At 38.9% G+C, this 27319-nt stretch overlaps 1 protein-coding gene across 5 annotated transcripts in view; it reads right to left on the minus strand.

Moving 5' to 3' along the window:
• Window positions 1-27319, minus strand: part of LOC128860890 (glycerophosphocholine phosphodiesterase GPCPD1) — a 57273-nt gene that overhangs the window by 14088 nt on the left and 15866 nt on the right. The window contains exon 1 of one of the 5 annotated variants that reach the window (XM_054098682.1): window positions 21517-21967. The exons of 1 other annotated variant lie outside the window; for it this stretch is intronic. In XM_054098682.1, coding sequence (XP_053954657.1) covers window positions 21517-21519 — 3 coding nt within the window. In that variant the 5' untranslated portion in view covers window positions 21520-21967. Of the gene's footprint in view, window positions 1-915; window positions 1479-6356; window positions 6408-20386; window positions 21415-21516; window positions 21968-27319 lie in introns of those variants that run through there. 3 more of the 5 variants (XM_054098679.1, XM_054098680.1, XM_054098678.1) reach the window with 3 other exon arrangements.

The following is a 27319-nucleotide window of genomic DNA, read 5'->3' on the forward strand; positions in this document are numbered from 1 at the left end:
AAAGTCAGAATATTATTGGCGACCACAATTCGTCGGGCTGAACATGTTTTTGAATACACGTTTCTTATTATATTCCTTTCTTATTTCAGGTTTTTTCGCTGCCAACGAACTGTACGATTGGCGATCAACGCAAGATCACGTGTGATCAGCAACCAAAGGTTATAAAAATAGCGTGAAGCAGCAAATAAAGCAGATTTTATTGTCAAAAAGAAAAATAGGTATGACAAATAAAAACTTATCACTCGTAGGCGGAACAACACAAAATAATAATTGGCTGGCAGTGAACAAGCAAAGTGAGTGCTTATGAGATCCGCCTGACATTAGCAATTCGTACATAAATATTCACATTTATAAGCGAGGCAACTGAAAAAGTATGCTTATCAATTTGCGCCAGTTAGTGTGCCCTCAGACTCTTTTAGACTACACAAAGCAGCGGCGTTAAAGCTTCGCGCATATTTGAATTTGAACGCCTTAAAGCTTTTCTATTATGGCAATAAAAGTGCATGAGCTTTTCAAAGCTTTTCATGCTTATCAGCAGTAGAGAACACGCTTAGCAACTAGCAACAAGTACATATCGGAAAACTTTTCGCTACCACACTGTTGCGCGTGGCGTATGAGTAATCTAAGTATGTGGTCAATTACCTCCAACAACAGTACCTCACCTCACACCCAATGCCTGTTTACTTTTGTTTAGATCTAAACATCGAAGTGCCTATCAGCTGATAATGTCGTCAATAGCAACACTCACACATTTCCTCCCTGTACGTGAACCCACGCCTCGCATACGTAACATTTAAGTATGTATGTACATACATATATGTAAAAGCAATATGGAAAAATGCTTGCGCAAATAAAAAAATTACAAAATTTGGCACGCCTGCTATTTTCTATTTTAACAGCTTTCAATAATTTTACCTCACTCTCACATCTTTGCTTAACTGTTGTTGTGTTTATTGTTGCTGTCGTTTCCCCCTCTACATCTGCGACTGTAACTAAAGTCTTCGCTACATCTACGTCGGGAATATCGTCAGCTGTGCCGACTGCTGGTGTCGCAGCTGACACTGGCGATGTTGCGACTACGACATTTTCCACTGTTGCAATTGTTGTTGTTGTTTTTGTAGTTGCCGTGCTTGTGCTATGTGGCCTTGAACTGTAGGCGGGGAACCTTGTGATGGTTGCCATGTGAAAGCAGTCGATACAGAGACCAATACTGCGCGGCAGCATGCAACGTTTGGGTGATAAGCTAATAGCAAGCAATTTGTAGTTTTCTTGCTCTTGCTTGTGAGTTTGCTGCTGACTTTGCGGTTGTAATGTAACTGTTGGTGTTGTTAATAGCGGCGGTGTGGCACATTTTCTGAGTGTTTCCAGATAGCATTGCTGTAAGTTTTTTCGCATTTAACTGCCGATTCGACGTATTTTGGGTGACGTAGCAAAGAAAATAGGTTCTATACGCGTTGCTTACACTGTTTGAAATGTTTGTATGTACGAGTATATTTGTTGAAAATTTTCTATACGCTTGACACTCGCGTGCTTACTACGATATTTTCGCCACTCAACTAATAAATTTGCTGCGCAGGCAATTGCGAAACTCTGACGGTCAAATGATTCAGTAAAACCTTGTCGGTAAATAAGGAAACAAACATAGCACTGTGATTCCTTTTATGCGGCTAATGTGAAGAAAATCGTTTTTAGGTACAAATTTACGTACCCGCTATTGACAGTGCAAATTCTTGTAAGTATAAATGTGTGTATTTACTTTGTGCTGTGTATGGGTGTGTTTTTGTGTTAATTGTTTGGTAGCATTTTTTCGCTTAGCGCTACCTAAATCCGCAATTACATCAGCAAATGAGGTGATTTTTTTATATTTTTCGGGCGTGCTTTTTTGGCAATTATTCAATTTTTTGTGGGAAGCGCGAATTTTACTTCTAGATAGCATTTCGTATTTTTTTGTGTTATTGTTTTTTGTACGGCTTTCAGCTTTCCTACTAGACAGTGGATTTAATGCTACAATGAGTAGAAGAAAACTATATTGGTGGGGAAAACTTTCGAATGGCAGACAGTGATAAACAATGAAAAGACTTATTTTTGACAAATCAACAAAAACAATTAGTGGCTTATTTTCGACTACTATCAGCGATTCCGCACTGCTGCCAGCAATCAATGTGGTAAATGATGGGTTGCATGTTGGCTTCGGAGCATTGAAGAAGACAGCAGACATGGCTTAAAAGTAACGTAAATAAAGTTAGAAAACTGTTAATTATAGAAGGAGTTAATGTTTGTTTACCAGCGAACACTTTTTTTGCCAATTATGTGCCGATATGTATATACCTACATATGCACATACATATAAAGGCCTTGTTTAATGCTTTAAAAGTAATAAGTGACAGAAAGTATTTCAAAAATAGATATAGATTTTAAAATAACCTATTGCACATTAAGTGAATTTTTTAAACATTTTATTACAATTATTATTGCAGTATTTTTTATTTTTATTAATATAAAAATTTTTTTTGTGCCAATTGAAAGTTCTCGTTTTCGAAATTCAAAAAGTATATCTAGTAGGATGCTGCACTAGTGCATTTGTTTTACGTAGGCCAGGAACAGAGCTGCAGCGGGGCAGTGGGTAACGAATTGACGGGTGGTGATATGCTGATTCACTTCCGTCGGAAAACTCGATCGGTTAAAGACAATTACGACGGGTCGGTTTTCAGCTGACCTTTTGGCGTTACAATAAAATTAATTTTTTAGTGAATCTTTTCGTTTGCTATATTTATGAAGCATCTCGTTGAAGCTCATTGTTAGATATAAACAACTTCTTTCTAAATTATGGATAATTTGCAGAATTTCTTGTGCAAATCGAACATGAATTGCTTGTTATTTGCCTGCTGTTGCTTCTTCTTCTTCTTCGTCCTCGCGATAAAGAAGAAGAAAAAGCAAATTATTGTATATCAAATAAAATGTCATCAGATAACCAGAAAAGCAGCCCTGAGTCTTCAAGCCGGCGGAGGAAATAGAAATTACTAAGAATTTTATGCCGGCGCAAAAATAGCCGACGGCAATAAATCCGTACTCGCCGCAATTCAATGCAAGTTCATGCTATTAAATGTGTTCTAATTTTGACAGCGGGTACCCGTTAACCCATTACCCGATGTTTGTTGCAATTATGTTAAAGGGGTTAGGCGATATAAACACATTGCAGTGAACATCGTTTAACATCATTTACAGCAATGTAAACGCAGAGCTTGCACAACAACGAAGCAGAAATACACGAACAGACAATGATTGTTCGTATCTCTCGATAAAACACGTCACACACTACTCCCTTTTGAAGTTTGGATGACAAAGCAATGAAAACATTATCACGATTGCTTAGTTAAAAAGCAGACCCCTACAGCAGTTCATTCATTTGACGTTTTAAGCCACTCACATGTAACTCTGTTACATTTGCACAAGACTAAATCAGCATCTGAGCGAAACAGCTGGTAAGCAAAAAGCGAGAGCGAACCTCATTACACTAATGTGAGAGACATTTTGGTTTTAAGACCGTAAAAACTAAATAAATAAATAAATTGTTGCTGTTATATTTCATGATACTCATAACTTTAGCAATAGATTTGAAACACAATTCGAAAGGCAATCGCATCGCATGCAACAATAAATTTGCATTTGAATGGTAGAACAACTGAAAATCATTAAATATGTAAGTAATTAAATTAGTGTTTACTTTATTCAAATATTTTTTTGTAATCTGCTTGTAACTAAGAAATATTTAGGTTTAAAAGTATTTCTAAGCAGTAACGCTAAGTAATGTTGAGCACATAAATTACAAATCTCTGTAATTTTCAACTTTGTTTCTGTTGGCTGAATGCGACAGCAGGCTGCATACTTTTTATTAATAGGACTATGAATAAGTTCGTGCGGTTTTACAACAGATGGCGTAACTTGATTATTATTCCATCGATCCACATTTCCAAACATTCATTGGAGAGCTACTGTCGTAAGGCACAAACGTCAGTATAAGTTTTTTATTTGAAGCGTAAACAACAATATTTTTACCACACTTGAAAATGTCGAATTTCGTGCCAAATAATGTGTTTTTGCGGGGAATTCTTCTTCATTATTTTAATATGAAGAAAAAAGCAGCCGAAAGTCATCGTATCTTGGTGGAAGTTTATGGTGAGCATGCTCTATCTGAGCGAACGTGCCAGAAGTGGTTTGCACGCTGTAAAAGTGGTGATTTTGGCTTGGAAGACGAAGAACGCGAGGGTGCGCCGCCAAAGTTCATGGATACCGAATTGGAGGAATTGCTCGATCAAGATCCGGCTCAAACGCAAGAAGAGGTTGCAAAAACTTTGGGAGTTGATCAATCAACCATTTCCAAACGTTTAAAAGCCATGGGAATGATCCGAAAGGTAGGCCATTGGGTGCCGTATGAATTGAAGCCAAGAGACGTTGAACGCCGTTTTATGGCATGCGAACAACTGCTTCAACGGCACAAAAGAAAGGGTTTTTTGCATCGAATTGTGACTGGCGATGAAAAGTGGGTCCATTACGACAATCCAAAACGTCGGGCAACGTATGGATACCCTGGCCATGCTTCAACATCGACGTCGGCGCAGAATATTCATGGCCTGAAGGTTATGCTGTGTATCTGGTGGGATCAGCTGGGTGTTGTGTATTATGAGCTACGGAAACCGAATGAAACGATTACGGGGGATGTCTACCGACGACAATTGATGCGTTTGAGCCGAGCACTGCGAGAAAAACGGCCGCAATACGCCGATAGACACGACAAAGTTATTTTGCAACATGACAATGCTCGGCCACATGTTGCACAAGTGGTCAAAACATACTTAGAAACGCTCAAATGGGATGTCCTACCCCACCCGCCGTATAGTCCAGACCTTGCGCCATCCGATTACTATCTCTTCCGATCGATGCAACATGGCCTGGCTGACCAGCACTTCCGTAATTACGATGAAGTCAAAAAATGGATCGATTCGTGGATTGCGGCAAAACCGACCGAATTTTTCACAAAGGGAATCCGTGAATTGCCAGAAAGATGGGAAAAAGTAGTAGTAAGCGATGGACAATATTTTGAATATTAAATTTGTAACCATTTTACGTCAATAAAGTTTCAAATTTCGAAAAAAAACCGCACGAACTTATTGATAGTCCTATTACTTTTATAGTTTTTTGTTCATTTTAACTGCATTAATTTTGAAATATTTAGATATAAGTGATTTTTGTAAACTGTATGTATGTATATCGAAAAGAAAATATTCTTATATTTTCCATTTCACGTGAACCATATCTGTTCTTTTTTTAATAATTCGTTTTTCCAAGGAAAGTAAAACAAAATGGAGATTTAAGCAAAATATTCTGTTTATGTTTTTGAATTTACTTTCTGAAATAAACACGTATAATCATCTCTGTAAACTATTATTGAGGAGATCTAAAAGTATAAAAAGAAAAGCAATTTTTTTTTTCACACAAGAAAGAGAAAATAAAAGGGACTCTCAAGAACTAAAATTTTAATTTTATTTTAAAATTTGTATTGTGACCTTCACCTTGGGGCAATCAACGTCTTTATGGCTTCCTTTTTTCGTCATCCTCAAGACGCATTTCACCTACTTTGCGCATATTGAAGGAATATCCCTTCTATTTACTTTCAAGCATTCTTAATAAAGCATGCTTGAATTTTATCAGCTATTTTTAGGCCACCTGTGCACAGTAAACTCAGTTGGCACACTTTAGAAGTCACGTTGCTGATGTTAGGTGCCAATAATTACTTTCAGCCATAAGTGAAAAACAAAGGTTTTAAATTCAGTTGAAGGAAACAACAAACCGAAACTTTGCTATAGTACAGCAAATGAATGCGAGTATTGCTTACGCAAAAAGCTAAATTTAGCACCCACTGAGAGCAGCACGTGCGGCGTTTTTCACAAGAGGATTGCACACGTTGATTGCTCGATTTAACTGAATGGGGGTTTTTGATTTTGCATTTGAAAGTGGGAAGTAGAAAGTGGGAGATGGAAAGTGAATAGTGGTATTTCACTTATATAACAAAACGTACTGAAATTCCGCATTCAAAAAAAAAAAAAAAACAAATGTCTTGCATTCGTTCAATCCTCATTTCATGCATTAATATCTCTTTCACTCATGAGCCTTTTCTTTAGCCCAAATATTTTGCACAAATTTTGCCAATTTTCGTACAAAAATCAATAAACGTCACGTTGCACTCTTTATCACACACCAAAATGACTGAAAATCTCATCAAGTCTCATTTTCAATAAATTAGTGCAATTTCGTAGCAATAGCGTATTTCACAGAGTCTCGTTAGAATAAATATTTACATTCAGCAGCTTTTGATAATCATTTTCACCATTCATTTTTCACACTTTTCAGTCAGCATCGTTGTTTTTTTTGTTTTGTGTTACGGCACGCTCAAGCGATTATTACCCACTTATTAATATATTTAATTGCTTTTCTATTATTTTTATTTAATTAAAATCACTCGAAACGCGCTAAAGCTTGGCGAGCGCTAAAGCTGCCACCCAATAGCGTAGCCGTGCGCTATAAATGGTAAAGTACTCGTATTTAATTTTTTGATATCCGTTTTGTTATGCAAAAGTGCTGAAGCGCCTGCGCTGACTCTAGGCAGCTGAGTTTTGTTGATTCCCAAGAGTTAACAGTGAGCGTGAAGCATGACGACAAAACTGTAAACATCTTTTACACGCTACTCATGCCACTTTAAGTGTAGTGTTGTATTTAAAACCATCAAGAAATCAAGGCGTTCCTTTTGCTGAAGTGACTAATCTTCAAGACCTGGCAATATCTATGATTAATTACCATTTATCGCAAAGCCGCCATGAAATCGATATGTGACGTTATGTTCCACACATAACAGTAGGAGCAGTTAACAGGCTTTTACGTATTGGCTCCAAAACTTGCAGCAGGGTGGGTATGATACAGAAAAGGCGGCCGATGTGCTAGGCAAAACCTGTGTTCAATGCCATTTATGAGTAGGAGTAAAATTCACGTGAGCTGTGGCGATTGATGTCATCATTTGAAATTCATTCTAATTTCCTAAGTTTGTATATGGCTCAGTTATAAAATTCTTGCAGCATTTTCGCAAAATGTTAGACTCCTATATACGCGTATGTATGTATAGATGTTGAACAATGTGTATAGAGTATAAAAGGAGAATAAACGGAGTATAAACAGTACATGGAAATGCGTTTGAGAGTCAGCACATCATAACGAGATGAGTCATCGTTATAAGGAGTCCCACTCAAGGCATCATTTTATGCACCATTAACTGTAAACAATTACAGTAAGAAAGAGAAAGTGCTTTCGCTTTGAAATTTTGTATGTTAATTTTCTAGTTTTTCAGAAAAAAGAACAACTCACAAAATGGTCTAAGCTGAGTAAAAGCAGCAATGCCTTGTAATGAAGCCCCCAAGTCCTAAGATCCCACCACCTAAACCTAATGAATGCTATGAGGAATGCTGTTTCATCCCACAAATCTCACTTGGCTTGTGAAAAGGTGACAAGTTAACTTGATGTTTGGCTGCGAACTATATGGACTCATGGGTGAGCTCGATAAATAAATGACCTTGGGGGAACCTGTTATCCCTATAGGGCGCGTCCCCAGGTGGTGGATAGGGGAACGCCTCCCAGATATGGAAGGTAGGAGAGTAGGTCTCCCGCGAACCACACAGGTCGAAGACGTAAACTTCGTTAAAAAACTCCCTCAACCCAAGGTGTAACGCGACCCGTGCCTACTGGGTGGGTTTGGCAGCCGGGGGATAAAACTAGGCTGTCTTTTAACGGAGCCCTCCTGACACCAGGCCGCCTCAGGTTGTAACGGTGGCCTTACCATGGTATGGGGCGCTGCCATGGCGGACTGTTTATTTCCCCTAAATCCTCATTGGTCACCGCACATGGCGACATGTGCAGCCTTCTGGAAGGGCAGGTGACCGTACGAAACAGAATGAACGAACAACAAAAACAAAAAATTTCGGATAAGGTTATAAAGAAGACGGACAAACGGACGGACACAGACCCAAAACGAACGGATAAACGGACGCACCCATTGACACAACAGACGGACAAATGGACAACTCGGACCGACACCAACGAACTGAGGAAGTTGGGAACTTCCTCAGAGGACGAACTCTTGGCCTCCAGCCAAGAGACGGTTGATGGCAAAGCTGTGGGCCACAGCACGCCATCAACATCTAATCAACCATGCACATCCGCTGATGCCAAGGGGCAAAAGCGCCAAAACGTTAAAAAAGGCCCGTCCAGGTATAAGCTTTACCAGAGGTCTCTGACTATTCTCGGAAGAATAAATAAAAATGAGGCTGAAGGTAAAACTCATCCCAAGGACGCGGCCGATAAGGCAAGGTGCCAAAAGGTGGTCGATGAGTACCTGGCGTTCCAGGCCACCCAGAAGGCAGAAGCCGTAAAACGCAATCGTTCGCAGGACGAAAGCGACAAACCAACGAAGAAGCACAAAGTGTCGGTTCACACCGCTTCAATACCAAAACCAACCAAACGCTCATTTAATGAGGTGGCACGGGATCACCTGCAAATAGCGTTGGTTGATGAAATAACAAACCGCGGTAAACCTGCATCGGATAAGTGGTCCGAAATCGAGGCACGGCTGTCCCGCATTGTCGTCGATCACGTCATGGCAAACCCGGAGGGTCATGTGCCAGGATTTGATTCAATGGAGGTGGTCCGCGGATACAGGGTGATCAAGTGCGATGATCAACTCTCCCTTAACTTCCTGCAAACAGTTGTGGGCAAGATCCAGAACGACTGGGAAGGTTTGAGGCTCAAACTAATCCCGGCCAGCGAAATCCCTCGACGGCCGAGGGCTCGCATCTGGATCCCGAACATGGAATTCGAAGCTAAGCAACTTATTCCATACTTGCAGGCACACAACCGCACTGTTCCGATGGATGAGTGGAGCATCATCAAAGCGGAGGCTCCGCAAAAGAACAGTGTGTCCTTCCTTCTCCAAATATCGGAGGAGAGTATCGAGCCACTCGGGAAAGTGGACAATAAACTTCGGTTCGGCGTCAGGAAAACGCAACTGAAGATATTCCGATCTGCTAATCCGGAGGATGAACAGGACGAGGTTGACGGCGCCAACGAGTTGCTCACAGGCATGCAACTTGACGACGCCGCGTCTACCAAAAACGATGGCGCTAATGAGCAGCACCCGGGAGTGCAGCTTAGCGACGCCGTCAAATTGTAAAGCGACCAGCAGCATGGGTCTCAAGGTTGTCCAAATAAACCTGCAGCACTCGCGGACTGCAACGGACAACCTAACCGTTCTCCTGTCGGAGGAGGATGTCGACATCGCTTTAATCCAGGAGCCCTGGGTGCGGAGCACCGAGGTGAAGGGGTTCACTGGGAACAACCACAACCTTTTCTACAAACGGACTGAAGGTAACCCCAGATCTTGTATTGTAGCTAAGAAACATTTGAACATATTTTTAATCCCATCATATTGTTCACAGGATGTGACGGCTGTGGAGGTAGAAGCCGCTGACGGTGTCGGCATCATACTGGCTTCCATCTACATGGCACATGATCGGCCAGCACCACCCGAGGAGGCTCGTCGGCTGGTGTGTGAAGCCAGAAACAAGAACCTGCTGCTCGGATGCGATGCCAACGCGAGGCATGCGTTGTGGGGAAGTTCCGAGACAAACGACCGAGGTGAGTCTTTATATAATTTTATTATTAATACTAACTTATCGGTATGTAACAGGGGTAACACTCCCACTTTCACCTTTCCTAGTACGGAGTACTTCAGAGGATGGGAGGAAGTGATTGATGTTACTCTACTGTCTGAAAATAGCTTAGTAAGGGTAGATAATTGGAGGGTATCCAATAAAAGGTCCTTTTCTGATCATAGTTGGATTCTCTACGATTTGGATCTTAAGGTAGATCCACCCCTACCGTATCGAAATCCTTTAAGAACCAACTGGAAGAGGTTCAAAAATGCAGTAAACAAGAGGATAGGAGGGACTCCTATCCCTCAAATCACTCTCACGGAAAACCTTGAGAGTAGGGTCATAACACTGGAAAAGGCATTTAGTAGGGCCTACAAAACGTCCTGCCCCATAAAATTTAGCAAAAAAACTCACCCTCCTTGGTGGAGCAGTGAGCTCTTAAAACTAAGGGAAAAATCTAGATCAACGTTTAACCTCAGCTACTCGACGGGAAATTGGGAATTGTATAGAGAAAGTCGGAGACAGTACAAGAAGGCAATCAGGGCCGCCAAAAAAGAGAGCTGGAGGGAATTTTGTTCGTCAATCGAATCCACTAGGGATTCTGCTAGGCTTAGCCGGGTTCTTTCCAAAGACCACTCTATGGCTTCTTGGGTCAAGAAACCTGATGGAACTTGGACTGCTACAGCAGAAGAATCGCTAGAGCTTCTGCTAAACACGCATTTTCCGGGATGCAGCCCTTACGAAAGGGAGAGGGAAAACATTAGGCGGAGCCAATATAATCCACAGCATCTTGCAAATGAAATCATTACCAAAGAAAAAGTTGCATGGGCAATCAAATCTTTCTCACCCTTTAAATCTCCGGGGCCAGATGGGATCATTCCAAAGATGTTACAGGAAACCTTGGACTGTATCCTACCATGGCTAGAAGAAATTTTTAAAGCGTGTTTAAACTTAGGCCATATTCCAGACAGCTGGAAACTAGTCAAGGTCGTCTTCATACCAAAAGTAGGTAGAAGAGGACATGAATCAGCGAAAGACTTCAGGCCAATCAGTCTTTCGTCTTTCCTGTTAAAAACTTTTGAAAGACTTTTGGATACGCACCTCAGAAGCTCTTTGGAGAGCTCTGGTATATCAACTGCACAACACGCATACCTTAAAGGCAAATCTACGGAGACGGCGCTTCACGAGGTTATCGGAACAATAGAGGGCTCTCTAGAGAGCAAACATTATACCATGGCGGCATTCTTGGATATCGAAGGCGCCTTTAACAATGTTAGCACAGATGCCATCCAACGGGCGTTGATAGACCTGGAGGTGGACAGTTGCATTAGTAACTGGGTCATCTCCATGCTAGAAACGAGGATCATCAAAGCTAATATGGGTAATATCAACATAACCAAGAAGGTCCACGGGGGCACTCCACAAGGGGGAGTATTATCTCCACTTCTTTGGCTATGTGTGATCAGCAAAATCTTAACAAAACTTGACGGAGGTGGGGTAAAAGTGGTGGCGTACGCTGATGATGTGGTGTTAATGGTGTCAGGACTGTGTCCAAATACGATCAGTGGGATCATCCAAAGGGCTTTAGGCGAGCTTAACTCTTGGGCCACAGGATGTGGGCTAAGTTTAAACCCACGTAAAACAGAACTTATGCTTTTTACCACCAGATATAAGGTACCAACTTTTACCCTACCAAATATCAACGGACAAACTCTGTCTTTATCAACCAGCGCAAAGTACTTAGGGGTAATTCTGGACTCCAAACTAAGCTGGAAATTAAATGTTGAAGAACGGGTAAGGAAGGCAGAAATTGCTTTATATGCCTGTAAACGTATGCTTGGAAGAAGATGGGGTCTTCAACCTAAGCATACATTATGGCTGTATAAGACGGTTATACGACCTATTCTATCGTATGGTTCGGTAGTTTGGTGGAAGGCTCTAGGGAGAGAGTACAATACCAAACTACTCGGCAGAATACAAAGATCAGCATGTGCAATAACGGTCGGTGCAATCAGATCATGTCCTAGAGAGGCTCTCAATGCACTGACACACGTTATTCCAATAGACCTACACATAAAGAAGACGGCAACCATAAGTGCATTTAGGTTAAATGAAGCGGGTCGCTGGAAAGGAAAAACTTATGGTCACGCTAGTCTATTATTGCGACAAACTCAGTTAACCTCGGAGAGGACTGACTACATCGTCCCGATGGTAACGTTCAATAGGAATTTTGCCACACTCTTTCCATCTAAAAAAGAATGGAAGAAGGGATTCTCTCTAAACAACTTCGATACCACAGTCTATACAGATGGCAGTAAAATGGATTGTGGTGTCGGAGCTGGTATATATTCTCATAAACTTGGAATTGAAAAATCTGTGCGTCTCCCTAATACCAGCAGCGTCTTCCAAGCGGAAGTACTAGCAATTGGGGAAGCCTGTAGGTTACTAATTGCAGATTTTTCTTTTAAGGGCAATATCGCTATTCTTTCGGATAGCCAAGCAGCAATCCAGGCGCTGGACGCGACTAGAACAACCTCTAAAGTGGTGGAGCAAAGTAGGAATAGCCTCACCAACTTGAGTGAAAACCATAGAGTAACCTTGATTTGGGTCCCGGGACACCGGAAGATAGAAGGTAACGAAAAAGCTGATGAACTGGCAAGAGGGGGATCTGCCATGAATAGCGCTCTTGCAGTACCAGTATTCACTCCACTAGGTGCGGTCAAGAATGCAATTTCCCTAAAATACCTTCGAATTGCAGATTGTAGATGGAAAGACCAAACGAAATGCAAAATCAGCAGAACGTTATGGCCCACCTACAACCTCAAGCAATCGTTGACATTAATAAACATGAAACGACGGGACACCTGCAGACTTACGGCAGTCATAACTGGCTTCTGGTCTATCGGAGAACAAGCCGCCAAAATGGGCATCCCTCACAACACATACTGTCATAGTTGTAAACAACCGGAGGAAAAAGAAACAATCTTCCATTTCCTCTGTGAATGCCCTGCCCTATGGAAGGACAGAATGTTAACCCTGGGCAAACCGCTGTTCGAGAGTCTCGAGCAACTGTCTGGCGCAGACGTCAACAACCTAATAAGGTTCCTAAACCGCACAGACTGGATATAGTCCTGCTGCAAATAACTGTTAAACAATTTGGTAACGAGGATGTGGCAACAAAATGGTGCGGAAGCGCTAGTTGGATTCTGGATGAATCACCACTCTAACCAACCAACCAACCATGTATGAAATATTACATGAGACAAATGTCCGCCATTTTTCTCGATACAAAGATTGGCTCTTTTAATGCGTTTTCCATTACACCACATAATGTTTTTGGTTGAAGGCTCAGTATTTGGTCTCGAACATTTTCCTTCAGCTGTCTAATAGTCTCTGGTTTATTAAGATACACTTTGTCTTTTAAATATTCCCATAAAAAAAAGTCGGGCGCAGTCAAATCTGGTGAACGAGATGGCCAAGGGAAATTCATCCGACATCAAAAAATGTCGCCGATATTTACGCTGCGTTAAAACAATTGATCGTTGACAAGAATAGAAAAACTCGGTAATTTTAACGCGTTGTGTTGTACTGTAGGGTTCCATAAAAAATTTCCAATAATTCAATTATAACCCACAAAAATAGAAAAATAAATATGTCAAAAAATAAAAAAAGTTATTTGTTCTTAACATTAGTAGGTCTTATTTGGCCCACCCTGTACATGTAAATACATAGGATTCCAGCCACACTGAGGTGCCCAGCCGAAGGTGTTATTTTTTTAATTTTTTGTCCTTTTCGAAGATCCTTTTTAAATGGTTATGTCCATAAATCAAAAGGTTAAATTTATGAAGTTACCTGGAAGCTCAAGTCGTTAGCTATAATACAATAGAAATATGTTAAATTCACGTCCAAAGTCGGAAAAGGTCTGTCAAGACCTGGGAGCCCAACGGAGAGTTTATAAAAAAAAATATTACATAAGACAAGCAAGAACTTTACCGCGTATATCAATACTAGTAATAATTTTGGTCCCGAAATTTTAAACTTAATATCGGGATCCGGAATTCGTAAGCGGAATTCTATTTTCTTCAATTCAACAAAAGTTCAATAAACTGAAAGCGGAATAAAGAAATTGCTCGCTAAGTCGCGAAACGCACTTTGAACATATGTGCATATATGTATATAAATGTATATATGTATGTATAAATGTGTATGTATGTATGTGTGTATGTGTGAGCTCGATGCTCCGATTTTAGCCCCAGGTTTCAAATTTCTCAAATTCAGTAAAAATTTAATACAGACATTCCACCAAAAAAAGAAAACTAATCCACACAAATAATCAAAGCAAACGGATTTGTGCCAATATCGCTTATATACATATATTATAGCAAATATGTATACGCATACTCGTATTTATTACGTATGTATGTACGTGAAGGCCAAAGTGCAGCAATATACACAACAGAGTCGATAAACTTTAACTGCGTTATTTAATTGCGCAAGCTTTCTGAATTTTATTAAGTTAGAAGTTAGAAACTCTGGAGAGATGGCAAAATTGCATACTTGCGTACATATATGTATATACATATGTACTTATACACAAAGGTGTCCAACCCTTCCTCATTGTATGGCTTATATTACGAAATGTTGAAAATAATTCTAGAAATCGGAGTTTCCATGGAAAAAGCTGGCATCATAATACTCGTATAAAAATATACAGAAAATGAACTCCATAAGATTTTGTCATCATCAGCAGAACAAATTACGTTCTTAAATTACTAGGCGCCAACTTGTCTGCGCCATAATAAAAGGTAAAGGAAATGCATACTCATTTATAAACATTTGTATGTATGTGAGTAAATTGCGTAATATGCCATTTTATATGCATTTCTCTGGAAAGACACATTATTGTGGTTATAACTAATTAGTTATTTATTAAAAAAGCATATAAAAAAGGCATTTCTTTGTTTATGCACTGCTAATGGTTTTTTGTTCGACCTCGAAAAGCTGCAATCACAACAGACAGCCAGAAGATTCGCCACTCGACTCTCACTCCTGCTCTCGGAGAGCACTGCCCAACACACCGGCATGCGCGAGCAATGGAGCAACATTTCTCGTTCCCTACGTACCGCCGCCGAAGAAGAAATCGGATTCCGGCGAGCCCGAAAAAACAATTGGTACGACGAGGAATGTCATGCTGCCGCCGAAAGAAAAGATGCCGCCTATAGAGCCACGCTGCGATCGGGCGCAACGCGAGCCATGTGGGATCGCTACAGAGAGCTGAAAAAGGAAGAGAGACGTATTATCCGACAGAAGAACCGAGAGGCCGAAATACGTGAGTGCGAAGAGCTTGAGATGCTGGCCAACAGGAACAACGCCCGAAAATTCTACCAGAAAGTTCGGCGGCTTACAGAAGGTTTTAAGACCGGGGCGTTTTCCTGTAAGAACAAAGACGGCGAACTGGTGACCGACGTACAGAGCAATCTTAAATTATGGAGGGAACACTTCTCGAACCTATTAAACAGTGACAGCTGCGCATGTCACCGAGAAAGTGAAGATCCCGATACCCCAATCGTTGACGACGGAATTATCGTTCCGCTACCCGATCATGACGAGGTGAGAATAGCGATAACGCGGCTAAAGAACAACAAAGCTGCGGGCGCCGACGGACTGCCGGCTGAGCTATTCAAACATGGCGGCGAGGAGCTGGGAAGGTGCATGCATCAGCTCCTATGCAAAATATGGTCGGATGAAAGCATGCCTGCCGATTGGAATTTAAGTGTGCTCTGCCCAATCCATAAGAAGGGCGATCCTGCAATTTGTGCCAATTACCGCGGGATTAGTCTTCTAAATATCGCCTATAAGGTTCTAGCGAGCGTATTGTGTGAAAGGCTGAAGCCCACCGTCAACCAACTGATTGGACCTTATCAGTGTGGCTTCAGACCTGGAAAGTCTACCATCGACCAAATATTCTCAATACGCCAAATCTTGGAAAAGACCCATGAAAGGAGAATCGACACACACCATCTTTTCGTCGACTTCAAAGCTGCATTCGACAGTACGGAAAGGAGTTACTTGTATGCCGCGATGTCTGAATTTGGTATCCCCGCAAAACTAATACGGCTATGTAAGATGACGTTGCTCAACACCAACAGCGCCGTCAGAATTGGAAAGGACCTCTCCGAGCCGTTTGATACCAAACGAGGTTTCAGACAGGGTGACTCCCTGTCGTGTGACTTCTTTAACCTGATGTTGGAGAGCATCGTACGAGCCGCAGAACTTAATCGCTCAGGCACAATATTTTATAAGAGCGTACAATTGTTGGCGTATGCCGATGATATTGATATCATCGGCCTTAACAACCGCGCTGTTAGTTCTGCCTTCTCCAAACTGGATAAAGAGGCAAAGCGAATGGGTCTGGTGGTGAACGAGGACAAAACGAAGTACCTCCTGTCTTCAAACAAACAGTCGGCGCACTCGCGTATCGGCACCCACGTCACTGTTGACAGTTATAATTTTGAGGTTGTAAAAGACTTCGTCTATTTAGGAACCAGCATTAACACCGATAACAATGTCAGCCTTGAAATCCAACGTAGAATCTCTCTTGCCAACAAGTGCTACTTTGGACTAAGTAGGCAACTGAGCAGTAAAGTCCTCTCTCGACGAACAAAACTAACACTCTACAAGACTCTCATCATGCCCGTCCTAACGTATGGCGCAGAAGCTTGGACGATGACAACATCCGATGAAGCGACGCTTGGAGTGTTCGAGAGAAAGATTCTGCGTAAGATTTTTGGACCTTTGCACGTTGGCAACGGCGAATATCGCAGACGATGGAACGATGAGCTGTATGAGCTTTACGACGACATAGACATAGTGCAGCGAATAAAGATCCAGCGGCTACGTTGGCTGGGTCATGTCGTCCGAATGGATACAAACGCTCCGGCTTTGAAAGTATTCGATGCGGTACCAGCTGGTGGTAGCAGAGGAAGAGGGCGGCCTCCTCTGCGTTGGAAAGATCAGGTGGAGAAGGACTTGGCTTCACTTGGTGTGTCCAACTGGCGCCGGTTAGCACGAGAAAGAAACGACTGGCGCGCTTTGTTAAACTCGGCCAAAATCGCGTAAGCGGTTATAGCGCCAATTAAGAAGAAGAAGAATGGTTTTTTGTTCCTTTCGTTCGACATGACGGAATATTTTATTATCGCATGAAACAAAGTAGAAAACGCAATTTATACTTCCAATAGTATTCAGGGCAAAAAATTGGCTAACTGGTACTTTGCATTACATGTAAGTATGTATGTAATCCAGACACTATTCCCCTAAGGTGATTTTGTAACATTTCCCCTTTGTAATATATGTACTAGCATACATATGCGCTTTTTAAAGAGCTCTGATCGCATGCGAGCAGGCATAGTAAGTTTATGTACACTTCTTGGAAACAGAAACAATTTTGCTAAAATAGAAATGATATCATCGTCGAAACCAAAAAAGAAAGCAAAATAGAGAGCCAAACTATGCATTCGAAGAGTACAAATACGATGAAGTAACTAACAAATGCTGACAAATTAAAGTACATACGTAGACATGCATGTAAGATATATCATATGATATCGGGAATTTGCGACAAGAGTGTCATAATCCAAAAAATCAAAATTCAAAATAATAAAAATATTGGAAAAAACGGCTCGCAAGTGAAATTAAAGGGATATTTCGATCTAATGAGATACCGTTAATAAATATCGCCATGAATTTTTAGCACAGCATAAAAGAAAAGCTTATGGTAAGTTTTGCATAGGTCGATAGCCCCAAAATCCAGTTGCCTTACTATTTTAATGGATATGTATTATAAATAAATAAATTTTTGCAGCTTATCTAGATTTTTGTTTTTTTTTTTGTTTTTGACAACCTTGGAACAAAATACAAAAATATTTCTAAACAAATGAAAAAGAAAGTGAGATTATGATCCACAGATTCATGCCTGATCAATATCAAAATATTATATTTAAGTTTTAGCAAGTTTGTGTGTATTTATAGAAATCAAATCAAAATGCATTTAACAATAGATGCAAAATAAATAACAGATAAAAAATATAAAAAAATACATTTCACATATTTCCGTTATCAACAGTTTGTTTTGTTTGGGAAATTCTAGTCCAAAACAAGAAATGGTGAAACAACGTAAAAAAAATATTAACCATCTTTCTCTTCCAATAAAGATTTCCCTTCCACTGAATTCCTTTTCATGGAGCATTTAGGCACAAGGAAAAACGCTCCTGAAACCCTAATGCCAAATATACACCTTTCTTCAAAATAATAGCAGCGCGACATATTGCAACGTTTCGATTATTATTTTATTTAACTTTTTTATAAAAATATAGTTCATAGTTTTGATCATTTTTTTTATTCAATTTTTTTGTAAAAGTATAGTTCATGCTGCAACAAAAACCACATAGCTCAAAGTTTCAAACTTTGTACAAAATCTTAAAATATTCAACAAATTTTAAGAAAAATTTAAAACTTTTTCTCAAAATTAAAAAAGAATGAAATTGCAGTCTTATAGCCTATGCAATTATTTCAATATTTTGCCAGTTTGAAGTGGCTCAAAAGCTGTGTCACTTAGAAAATCTATTTTTCTTCGTCACCAACCAGTCAAACTTCTACTCGGACTTTGTCAACAAAGTACACAATTTTGAAACATCAAAATTATTATTACTTTTTTGTATTCACAGTTTTCTCTTTTAGATGCAATACGCATTTCAAAACATTTTTGCAGCCCTGGAAATATTTTTTTATATGCCGTAGCAAAAATACGTGGCCAGTTGCGGGAAAAAAAAACTTTCACAGAAAACGGCAGCTGCTCAAGATTATAGCGTTTTTTATTTATATTCGTCCACAAATCCTGCTCGATGTCTTAACTGTAGACAGAATTCACGATATATTTTTCCATAATTTTTGTGATTTCTTAGGCATAGCCTACCACAGATAAAGATGACGACCAGATATATATAATTGGCGCGTACACCCATTTTGGGTGTTTGGACGAGCTCCTCCTCCTTTTTGTGGGGTGCGTCTTGATGTTGTTCCACAAATGGAGGGACCTAGAGTTTCAAGTCGACTCCGAACGGCAGATATTTTTGATGAGGAGCTTTTTCATGGCAGAAATACACTCGGAGGTTTGCCATTGCCTGCCGAGGGGCGACCGCTATTAGAAAAATATTTTTCTTAACTTTGGTGTTCCACCGAGATTCGAACCAACGTTCTCTCTGTGAATTCCGAATGGTAATCACGCACCAACACATTCGGCTACGGCGACCAGATATAGATCATATTAACCGTTGGCCCTTGGAAAATAAATTCATGAATTCAAAAATATCAAATCGTTCCCTCGACAGTTCATTCATTGTTACCGGAATGGCTGAGATCGGTAATCGCTCGAGCATTGCCAATTCAACAGACAACAAATCACAAAAATAGGGGATATTTTTAAAGGTACAATAACAACGAAAATAATAAAAAATTCCAAATAAGAGTTTGGCTTAATATATTGTATATTTTAGGTTATAGGATGTTAGGAATACGAACATATAAAATCATATTCCTCTGAAACAATCTGTTTTTTTATATTTTCAAAAACCGAAATACTTTGGAAGTTTGTTTTTTATAACGCTAATTTCTCCTAATTGTAAAACAGTTTCGCATATTATACCAATACAGTTGTCAACTATTTTTATTACTGCTTTTCCAAAAACCATTTGAGCAACTGAATTCATTGAGAAACCCACAGCCGGTCGATATACATAAAAAGAGAACGAGCAGCGGGCAAAACAGAAAATCAGCAAGCAAACCAGCAAATACCACTAACTGAACTCGACGAATGTATTTAATATATACATATTTATTTATTGCATGAGCTGTACTTTGTACCAGCAATGCACACAAAAATATCTCGCAGTGTACAGTTGCCACAAAAATACATAAAATAAGTGAAAAACAAAAACAGGGCGGCGCAAAATCAACAACATTGCCAGCACGGCGAAAATGTTGCTATGGGCGCGTAAGAGAGGGTTAAAGAAGCATTTATGGTAGAGAGCGCAAGACCAAGAAAGAAACACAAAGCAACGGAAATAATGACGCCAACGACGTCACCTGAGATACCTGCAGCATAGCAAGTCTGTTTGCGCCAAACACTCAGAGTGATTAGTGAGTGCTGGCGCTTAATGCTTGGTAGCAGCGGAAAAGAGAAAGAAGCGCTGCGGGCAAACACTGATATAATTACACTTGTGGATTACCGGGAATGTATACGCTGAATTTTACTACGATAGCAGTCAATCGATTTATTTGTTTGTGATGATAGAGAAAAGGTTTGCTTTTGGGAAAGCACAGCTGATGCGTCAGAAAGCAGTTGAGCGTGATTTTTTATATTCAAGTATGGATGTATTTGTATGCACAACAGTCACACTCGCACTTGGATAACCTACGAGGATAATGAATACAGTTAACACAGCATTTTTATTAGATAGCATCACAAAGGTTGAGAGGTAATGCAGCCAATTAATTCAATAAAGTTATTGGTTTGCATTTATGCCACAGTAAATTTTCAAAGACTAATTTTATGTATAATTTAATTTTGCAATACATACACTTGTGATGTGTTCATCCAGTAGCAGCGTATCGCCCAAGGTGGCGGCGGGATTTGTAAGCGTTAATAACATTGGCACGGACATTTTCCTGTTGCGTCTTTTTTCTCGTTTAATACTAATTAGTTTTAGAATTGGAATTTAAAGAAATTTGTATTGCGTTTTGCGTTCCCGTAGATACAGCAAATCGTAAGGCGGAAGCGGAAATGCTCAGGTTTGCCTTGATAAGCGAAAATTTTTAGAATATTGCGAAAGAAAATTATTTGTTTATAACTCAACACATCTTGTGATACATTTTTTTTTTATTTTTATTACTCAGCACTTTGATACAAACTGCCTCGATTTCTCGATTTTTGCCTTTTTCTGATAAATTCGGTTTATTGCTTATGAGAATAATTTTATGCTAGGCGTTCACTTTGTATGTATTTGCCAGCACACATTGTCTGCTTGTTCATTTGGTATGCAATTTCTTGTTTATTAGCACTTAAAATTTGTTTACTTCATAAATCGTTTATGCCTTTTTAATTTCACTTGATTCTTTTTATTCTTATTTCTCCTTGTTTGCTCTGAGGTCCTTCCTCAAGTGTGTATTGTTGAGTAATGTGTGTCTTTTTCGCCACAAATTGAAAAACGTTTTGACAGTCGTACAGCAGGCACCGCCGCAATTTAAATGGTTTCTTCGCTGCCTTTGCATTTGCCTGCGCATAACAAAGGCAATTACGATGCTGTCGACAGCGACGCCAGCGTCAGCGTCAACACATCGTTATTTAGTATTCAGACTTGACTTACTCTCTCCATAGTTGTAAATATGTATTGTATATGGCCGTGTGTGTAAATGTGTGTGTTGTCTTGCGAGTGTGTGAGTGACTTTATTTATGTAGTGGTAGAAGAGCTTTCTCTGGCTTTGTATTGGTGGCGATTATGTTGAGATACTGTTGTTGTTATTGCTGTGAATGAGTCGAATAACATACGTATGTATTTTCTCAAAATAACCACACTCACGTGTTCTTCATCAGTACGCAGTGAGCATAATAATCTCAAAGCTCAAGCAAAAACAACACAAATGAAACTAAAGCAAGAACAAAAAAGTTCAGTTTTAGTCTTGCGAAATTATCAAAAACATATTTACACACCATTTTAATGTTGATAGAGACTGCAACGCAGATGAGCGCGACGCATTTAATTCAAGTGCTCGTTATTTTCACTTGTTTTGTTGTACTTTACATAACAAATATCTTTATGATTATTGTTGCTTTAATTGTAGGCGCGTGTGTGATTTATGCCTGCTTTGTTGTTGCTTGTTGTCACGCCCTCAACCATCATTTGTGTACCTGCCCTCGCAACAACCTCACCGACCGTGTGCGCTCTCACAAATCTTATAGATATATACGTACATATGTATGCACGTACTTATTGTTATTTTATAGTCCTCCTATATTAGTTTCGTAGTGTTTTAATATTCGTTGTTTTTCAAGCGGCAGCACCTGTCTGCTGTTATTTGTTGCCAAGAATATGGAACGTCTATATTATGCAGGTATGTTTGCGGAGTCGTCGTACGCACTAAAGCAACATTGTACGAACACATCCGCACACCGCCAAGTCACAATGCATACTGTTAACAACAATAACGTCAGTAGCCTAGCCGTCACAAACAACAATATCGCCACTTCATGCGCGTTGTACTATGCACTGTGGGCCGTTTGAACTGATACACTGTACAAAAATCCGAAGGTTAATCTACTAACTGTTGAAATAAACACAATTGTAGAGATTTTATATTCATTAAGGGAAAACTTCAAGAGGTGAATGGTAGCAGGATAATGACATGAGAGACAATGTAGCCCACTGTAGATATTAAACGTACTATACATTAATATAAACTATTTCTTTAAAAGTGATCGACTCTGGATAGGTAAGCCTGTGAACGCTTTTTTGCCATTTAAGAGCCTCTCATAAAAAAACGTTGCTACAGATAAGGTAGGTAGGTAGGTATACATAGTGGTTCTCGTTTGACACAACTAGGCCTGCTGTAGACTCGTTGTGATACCAACGGGGCTGTCCCCTCTCCTCACTCTACATCGTCCTCATTGAACCAACCTGTGGCTTTGATATATCTAACAAGACTTGTTATTTTTATATTGGCTACTTCTGCCAAGTTACTTAGGGAGCTTTTTCCTAAAATATTGAACCTTCTTCTATCCAGAGCCATGCAGCCGCATAGAAAGTGTTCTATAGTCTCTTCTTCTTCAATGTCGTTACAGCTTCTGCAATAGTCGTTATAGGGCGCTCCCAGTCTACTGGTATGCCTGACAATCAGACAATGCCCTGTTAGGACCTCGAGAAGATTTCTCATGTTTTTTCTGTTTAGTTTCAACGGTTTGTGCGGCCCATGTTCCATTCCGGCCACGTTATTCTACTGGTTGCACAGGTCAGGGACTGAGACCTCCTCTTTTCTCGATAGCCTGTTGGCAGCACTGATTGTGTGTTTATCTATTAGCATCTTGCAAGTTGCTAAAGGTATAGGTATGTTACCTTTGTGTGGTTGGATTGGCAATGTGGTACCCAATCTCGCCAGTTCATCTGCTTTGCAGTTGCCTTCTACTCGTATCTATGACTTTTACACACATACGCGTTATCATTTGCAATTTTTCATTGTATTGTATAATAAGCCAAAGTCAAAAACCTCCAAACGCAAATAGTTCATTTATCTCTAATGAACATTATTCAATATTATTTTTAAGTTATTTCAACAGAAATTAAATTTTTTCTGGGTTTATTTTGTTATGATTTTGAAATGTACTGTTTGGCAACACTGTCTGGTGAGAGAGAAATCAGCTGACACGTTTTTAAGGAACATTCAAATTTTTCATTTACACACGCACGAACCACGATACCCACAAAGTGATAGCGCGTCAAACGAAAAAGCAAACAGATATTTTTATGCAGCGCATGCATTGAATGTATGATTCAATCTTAAATATTATGATTCAAGATTTAGACACCTTTTTAAGTTTGATCTCTCCCAAAGTTTCTGAGAGAATGTGAAAATTTTACAATGGTAAAAGCATTAGCATTGTACCGTTATAATAAAATAAAGTGACTGCGAAACCCAATATAACATTATTAGGCAAACAGTAAGAATGTAACATTCAGCGCTGGTTGCTATAGATACATACATAATCATAAAGTATTCCCAGTTAAATGGCAGTGGGGAAGCAGCAAGGTTCCAATAAGGTGATACATCATAGCGCGAGACAATCTATTTGTTGCAGAAAATATCCAATAACCACGTAGATAATTTCACGTAATAAAGGTAAATGTATACATATGAATTCGCAAGTCTAAGCTACTAACAGATAATATTTGGCGCAGCTTACATTCACCGATATTCATCGTCTGCTACTCGAAAAAATGCCCTAAAACTCGATTTGCACTTCATTCGGGTCAGCTATTTTCCTAGAGTTGGAACATAAGACCACAGTATAATATGTTATTATTCTCAAATGCGCAAATGCGAGTGTATTTTTGCCATGTAGAAGCTTCTCACAAAAAACCATCTGCCGTTCGGAGTCGGCTTGAAACTGTGGGTCCCTTCATTTGTGGAGTAACATCAAGGCGCATAGGAGGGTAGCTCGCTCGGCCAAACACCCAAAAAAGATTTAAGAGCCAATTAATCTATATAAGTATAGATATGTATATATTCGCAAATAATTAAAAAGGATATTTGTATGCGCATCTCTGCACGCCAAAATTTTGTGCGTAAAAATCTTAATTTTTTTATTTACTTATTTACCCATAACATAACTGTAAGTAATTATATTATAATTAAAAGGTGCTAGCAACAAATGCTGTCTAGCTTCAATTCATAATATTTCACCAAAAGTGATCTACTTTACCCCACTGCGTACGATGGTAAACAAAAACAATAAGCGAACGAAATGCGTACACAGCTGTGCCTTGTACGAGTCCAAAGCGAAAAAGCACAGATATATTTGCGTACGAAAATTCACGTATAATATTAATATATATTTACAGAAACCTCCACTAAATAAATTTGTACTTATAAGCTCACATGGATGCGTAAGAAGGCGTGTTTACGAATCGAGAAACAGAAGTGGAGCAATAATAAAATAACCCAGCCACTTACAAGCGTTCTCGCTGCTTGCCACCGTAGTTGGCAAGCTTTGAAGATCATCACTCTTGAACAAAATTTACTTTGATGAGCATACAGTGGCGCACAGTAAAATGATGCAGCAGTCACTCATAGGAAATATGTATGTATATAATATTACCAAAAATTTTCTTTAATTTCATATATTTATGTGTTTTGGACAGAAAAATTATATTATCCATACGTAAACAATAAAAAACATAAAAAATTAAAAATCCTGGTCGTATACGAAAAAATTAAATGGGTCGTCAAACGTCCGTTGAAATGAGTGGAATATGTAGTATAGACACACTATAAATATGACAAAAACTAACGAAAAACCGGTGAAGTGATTGTATTAAAACCTGGCACTACGCAGCACATTGAATATTATGAACGCGAAGACTGAGTGAAAATCAAACAATGACTGAGGATGGATCATGCGAAGAGTGCATCGCAGTCCACATAAGAGCCCTCCAGAAATTATGAAGCAACATGAAGTTGAAAAATGTCTTAGAGAAAAGTGTCATCATGAAACAGTCCGCAGATTCCAAACAGAAGCTGGCTGCCATTCACTCATAGCCCGCAACAAGCCATTTATTAGTGTCAAAAACCCTACTGCCAGATTGAAGCATATAAGAAACCGTATAACTAAAGATGAAAACTTCCAGAACACCATAATTTTTGCTGACAAAAGCAAATTTAACCTTTTCAGATCAGACGGCAATAATTTTGTTTGGAGAAAACCAAATGCAGAACTCCAACCACAAAATCTGCGCAGCACAGTCAAACACGGCACACATGTCATCTGAAGGAACCGAAAATTTAACTTCTAATTGAAAGGAATATGGAGCGGCATAAATATAATATTTGTATACCTTAAAGGAGAATAACAAAAGACTAAAAGAAATTAAAGAAAAATAACAAAAACAAAAAAAAGAGTTTTTGCTAATAATTTAGTTATGTAATAAGAAGAATGATTGTTAAAATATCCTCTTTTCTCGATAGTATTGCAAATTAAAACCTATTTCACCTCGACAAGAAATCTAAGAAATCCTGTAGTAGTGTCCCATCTGCTACTTCTTTTGGTAGTACATCTGCTAGCACGCCATCAATCTTTTCCCAGAATTTTTCCAATCTAATTTTATTCCGAATGATAGTAATTCCGAATGATTATCTTCTGGAATTTTCTTCAATGACTGGAAAGTAACAAGTGTATATCCTTTTTTTAAAATATTTGTATATTTTATCTCAAAAAAGCGTTAAAGGCGGAATGGCTAAAAATGTATTACAAATATGTATGTAAAGATGTTTTAAAAAAAGCCGTACAGATTTACAGAACCCGTCATTGCCCCGGAGTTCCGAGTTAATGCTTAAAAAATTCTGAGCGTACAAATATTATTTTATATAATTACATATTGATTTTTAATTAAATAAGGTAATATACATATATGTATTTCTCCATATTTTCTTTGGAACACTTTTATTTTATTATTTCTGCTATGCCACCTGCTTTTACGTACTTATAAATCCGTCAACTTGACAGGTATATAACATCTAGAAACAATGAAAATTAAATACAGAAAACACAACATGAAGCCAATAACGGCTGCTTTGCATTAAATATAATACATAAGTAAACAGATTTTGAAACAAAATAACTTCTATTCATTGTCTAATGTACAAAATCCACATGTGCGAATGCTATGCAATGTATCATGAATATTCAAAATAATTAATTTTTATTTTAATTTTAAATATTTTTTTATTTGTTAATCTTCATTATTAATATAAATTCTTCATTATTTAAATTTTTCATTATTTTTAATTCGTTTTTTATTTTTATTATTTTAACTCATATACCAATTTTGTGAAAAGGTGTTTTATTTTCCGTTAATCTCATGATTTCGGCCGTGAGCCACTGTATATACATATGTAGGTAAATATAATACATTTTGAATACAAAAAACTGGTATTGTTTTCTTTATCATTTATTGCTTGAGTATCAATCAACTTTTCTGCGGAATTCCATCTTTTTGTTTACAGATATTTATTTTTATATACCTATGTACATATGTACAACCATATATAGCAGCTGAAGTCAGCAGCTGCTGAACAAAAGCAGAAGTGGCAAAAACCCAATCGTAACCCAAACAACAATACCAACACCAAGTGTACGATGTCGCTATAGAGCAGCACAAGCACGTGCTTCCCCACACACCGTGCCAATTGCAAAAGTTATTGCTCCTAAGCTTTAGACATGTTTATATGCTTGTGCGTGTGTTAGTACACGTGTTCATACATGGATGCATGTAGTGGATAAATAGTTTTCGTCAGCGCCACAACTGTACACTCCCCCTTTTTTGTTTTTCTTTTCTTCCTTTGTTTTTGGGATCGAACAATCGTTCGATATTTGTTTACTCGCCAGCTCTCTCGTGCGTGGAGTCGTTTCAGATGCTCGGAATTGTACGAAATCAGCTCAAACTGGTTCTCTTGGGTGGCATTAATAAATGTACAATATTATATGTGTATGTACGTATGTATTATGAAACAACAAAAATTGAATGCAAATAGAGTAAACATTAAATTTCCTGTTCTTATCACATTGACATTGGTAAACAAATATACCTACAAAACATGCAAATGCTGTATGAGCAGCTCTACTAACAACAGTATTTATTCAACTTGTCCTCTTTTATTGTCTGCAAATAAAATTTATATGGATTTTGTTTTTATGTTGGTGTTTACAATTTTTAATTGCAGTGTTGTTATTTTCTACTTATTTT

The sequence above is a fragment of the Anastrepha ludens genome, chromosome 4 (genome assembly GCF_028408465.1).
Source record: "Anastrepha ludens isolate Willacy chromosome 4, idAnaLude1.1, whole genome shotgun sequence".
In the NCBI taxonomy this organism is placed as follows: Eukaryota; Metazoa; Arthropoda; class Insecta; order Diptera; family Tephritidae; genus Anastrepha; species Anastrepha ludens.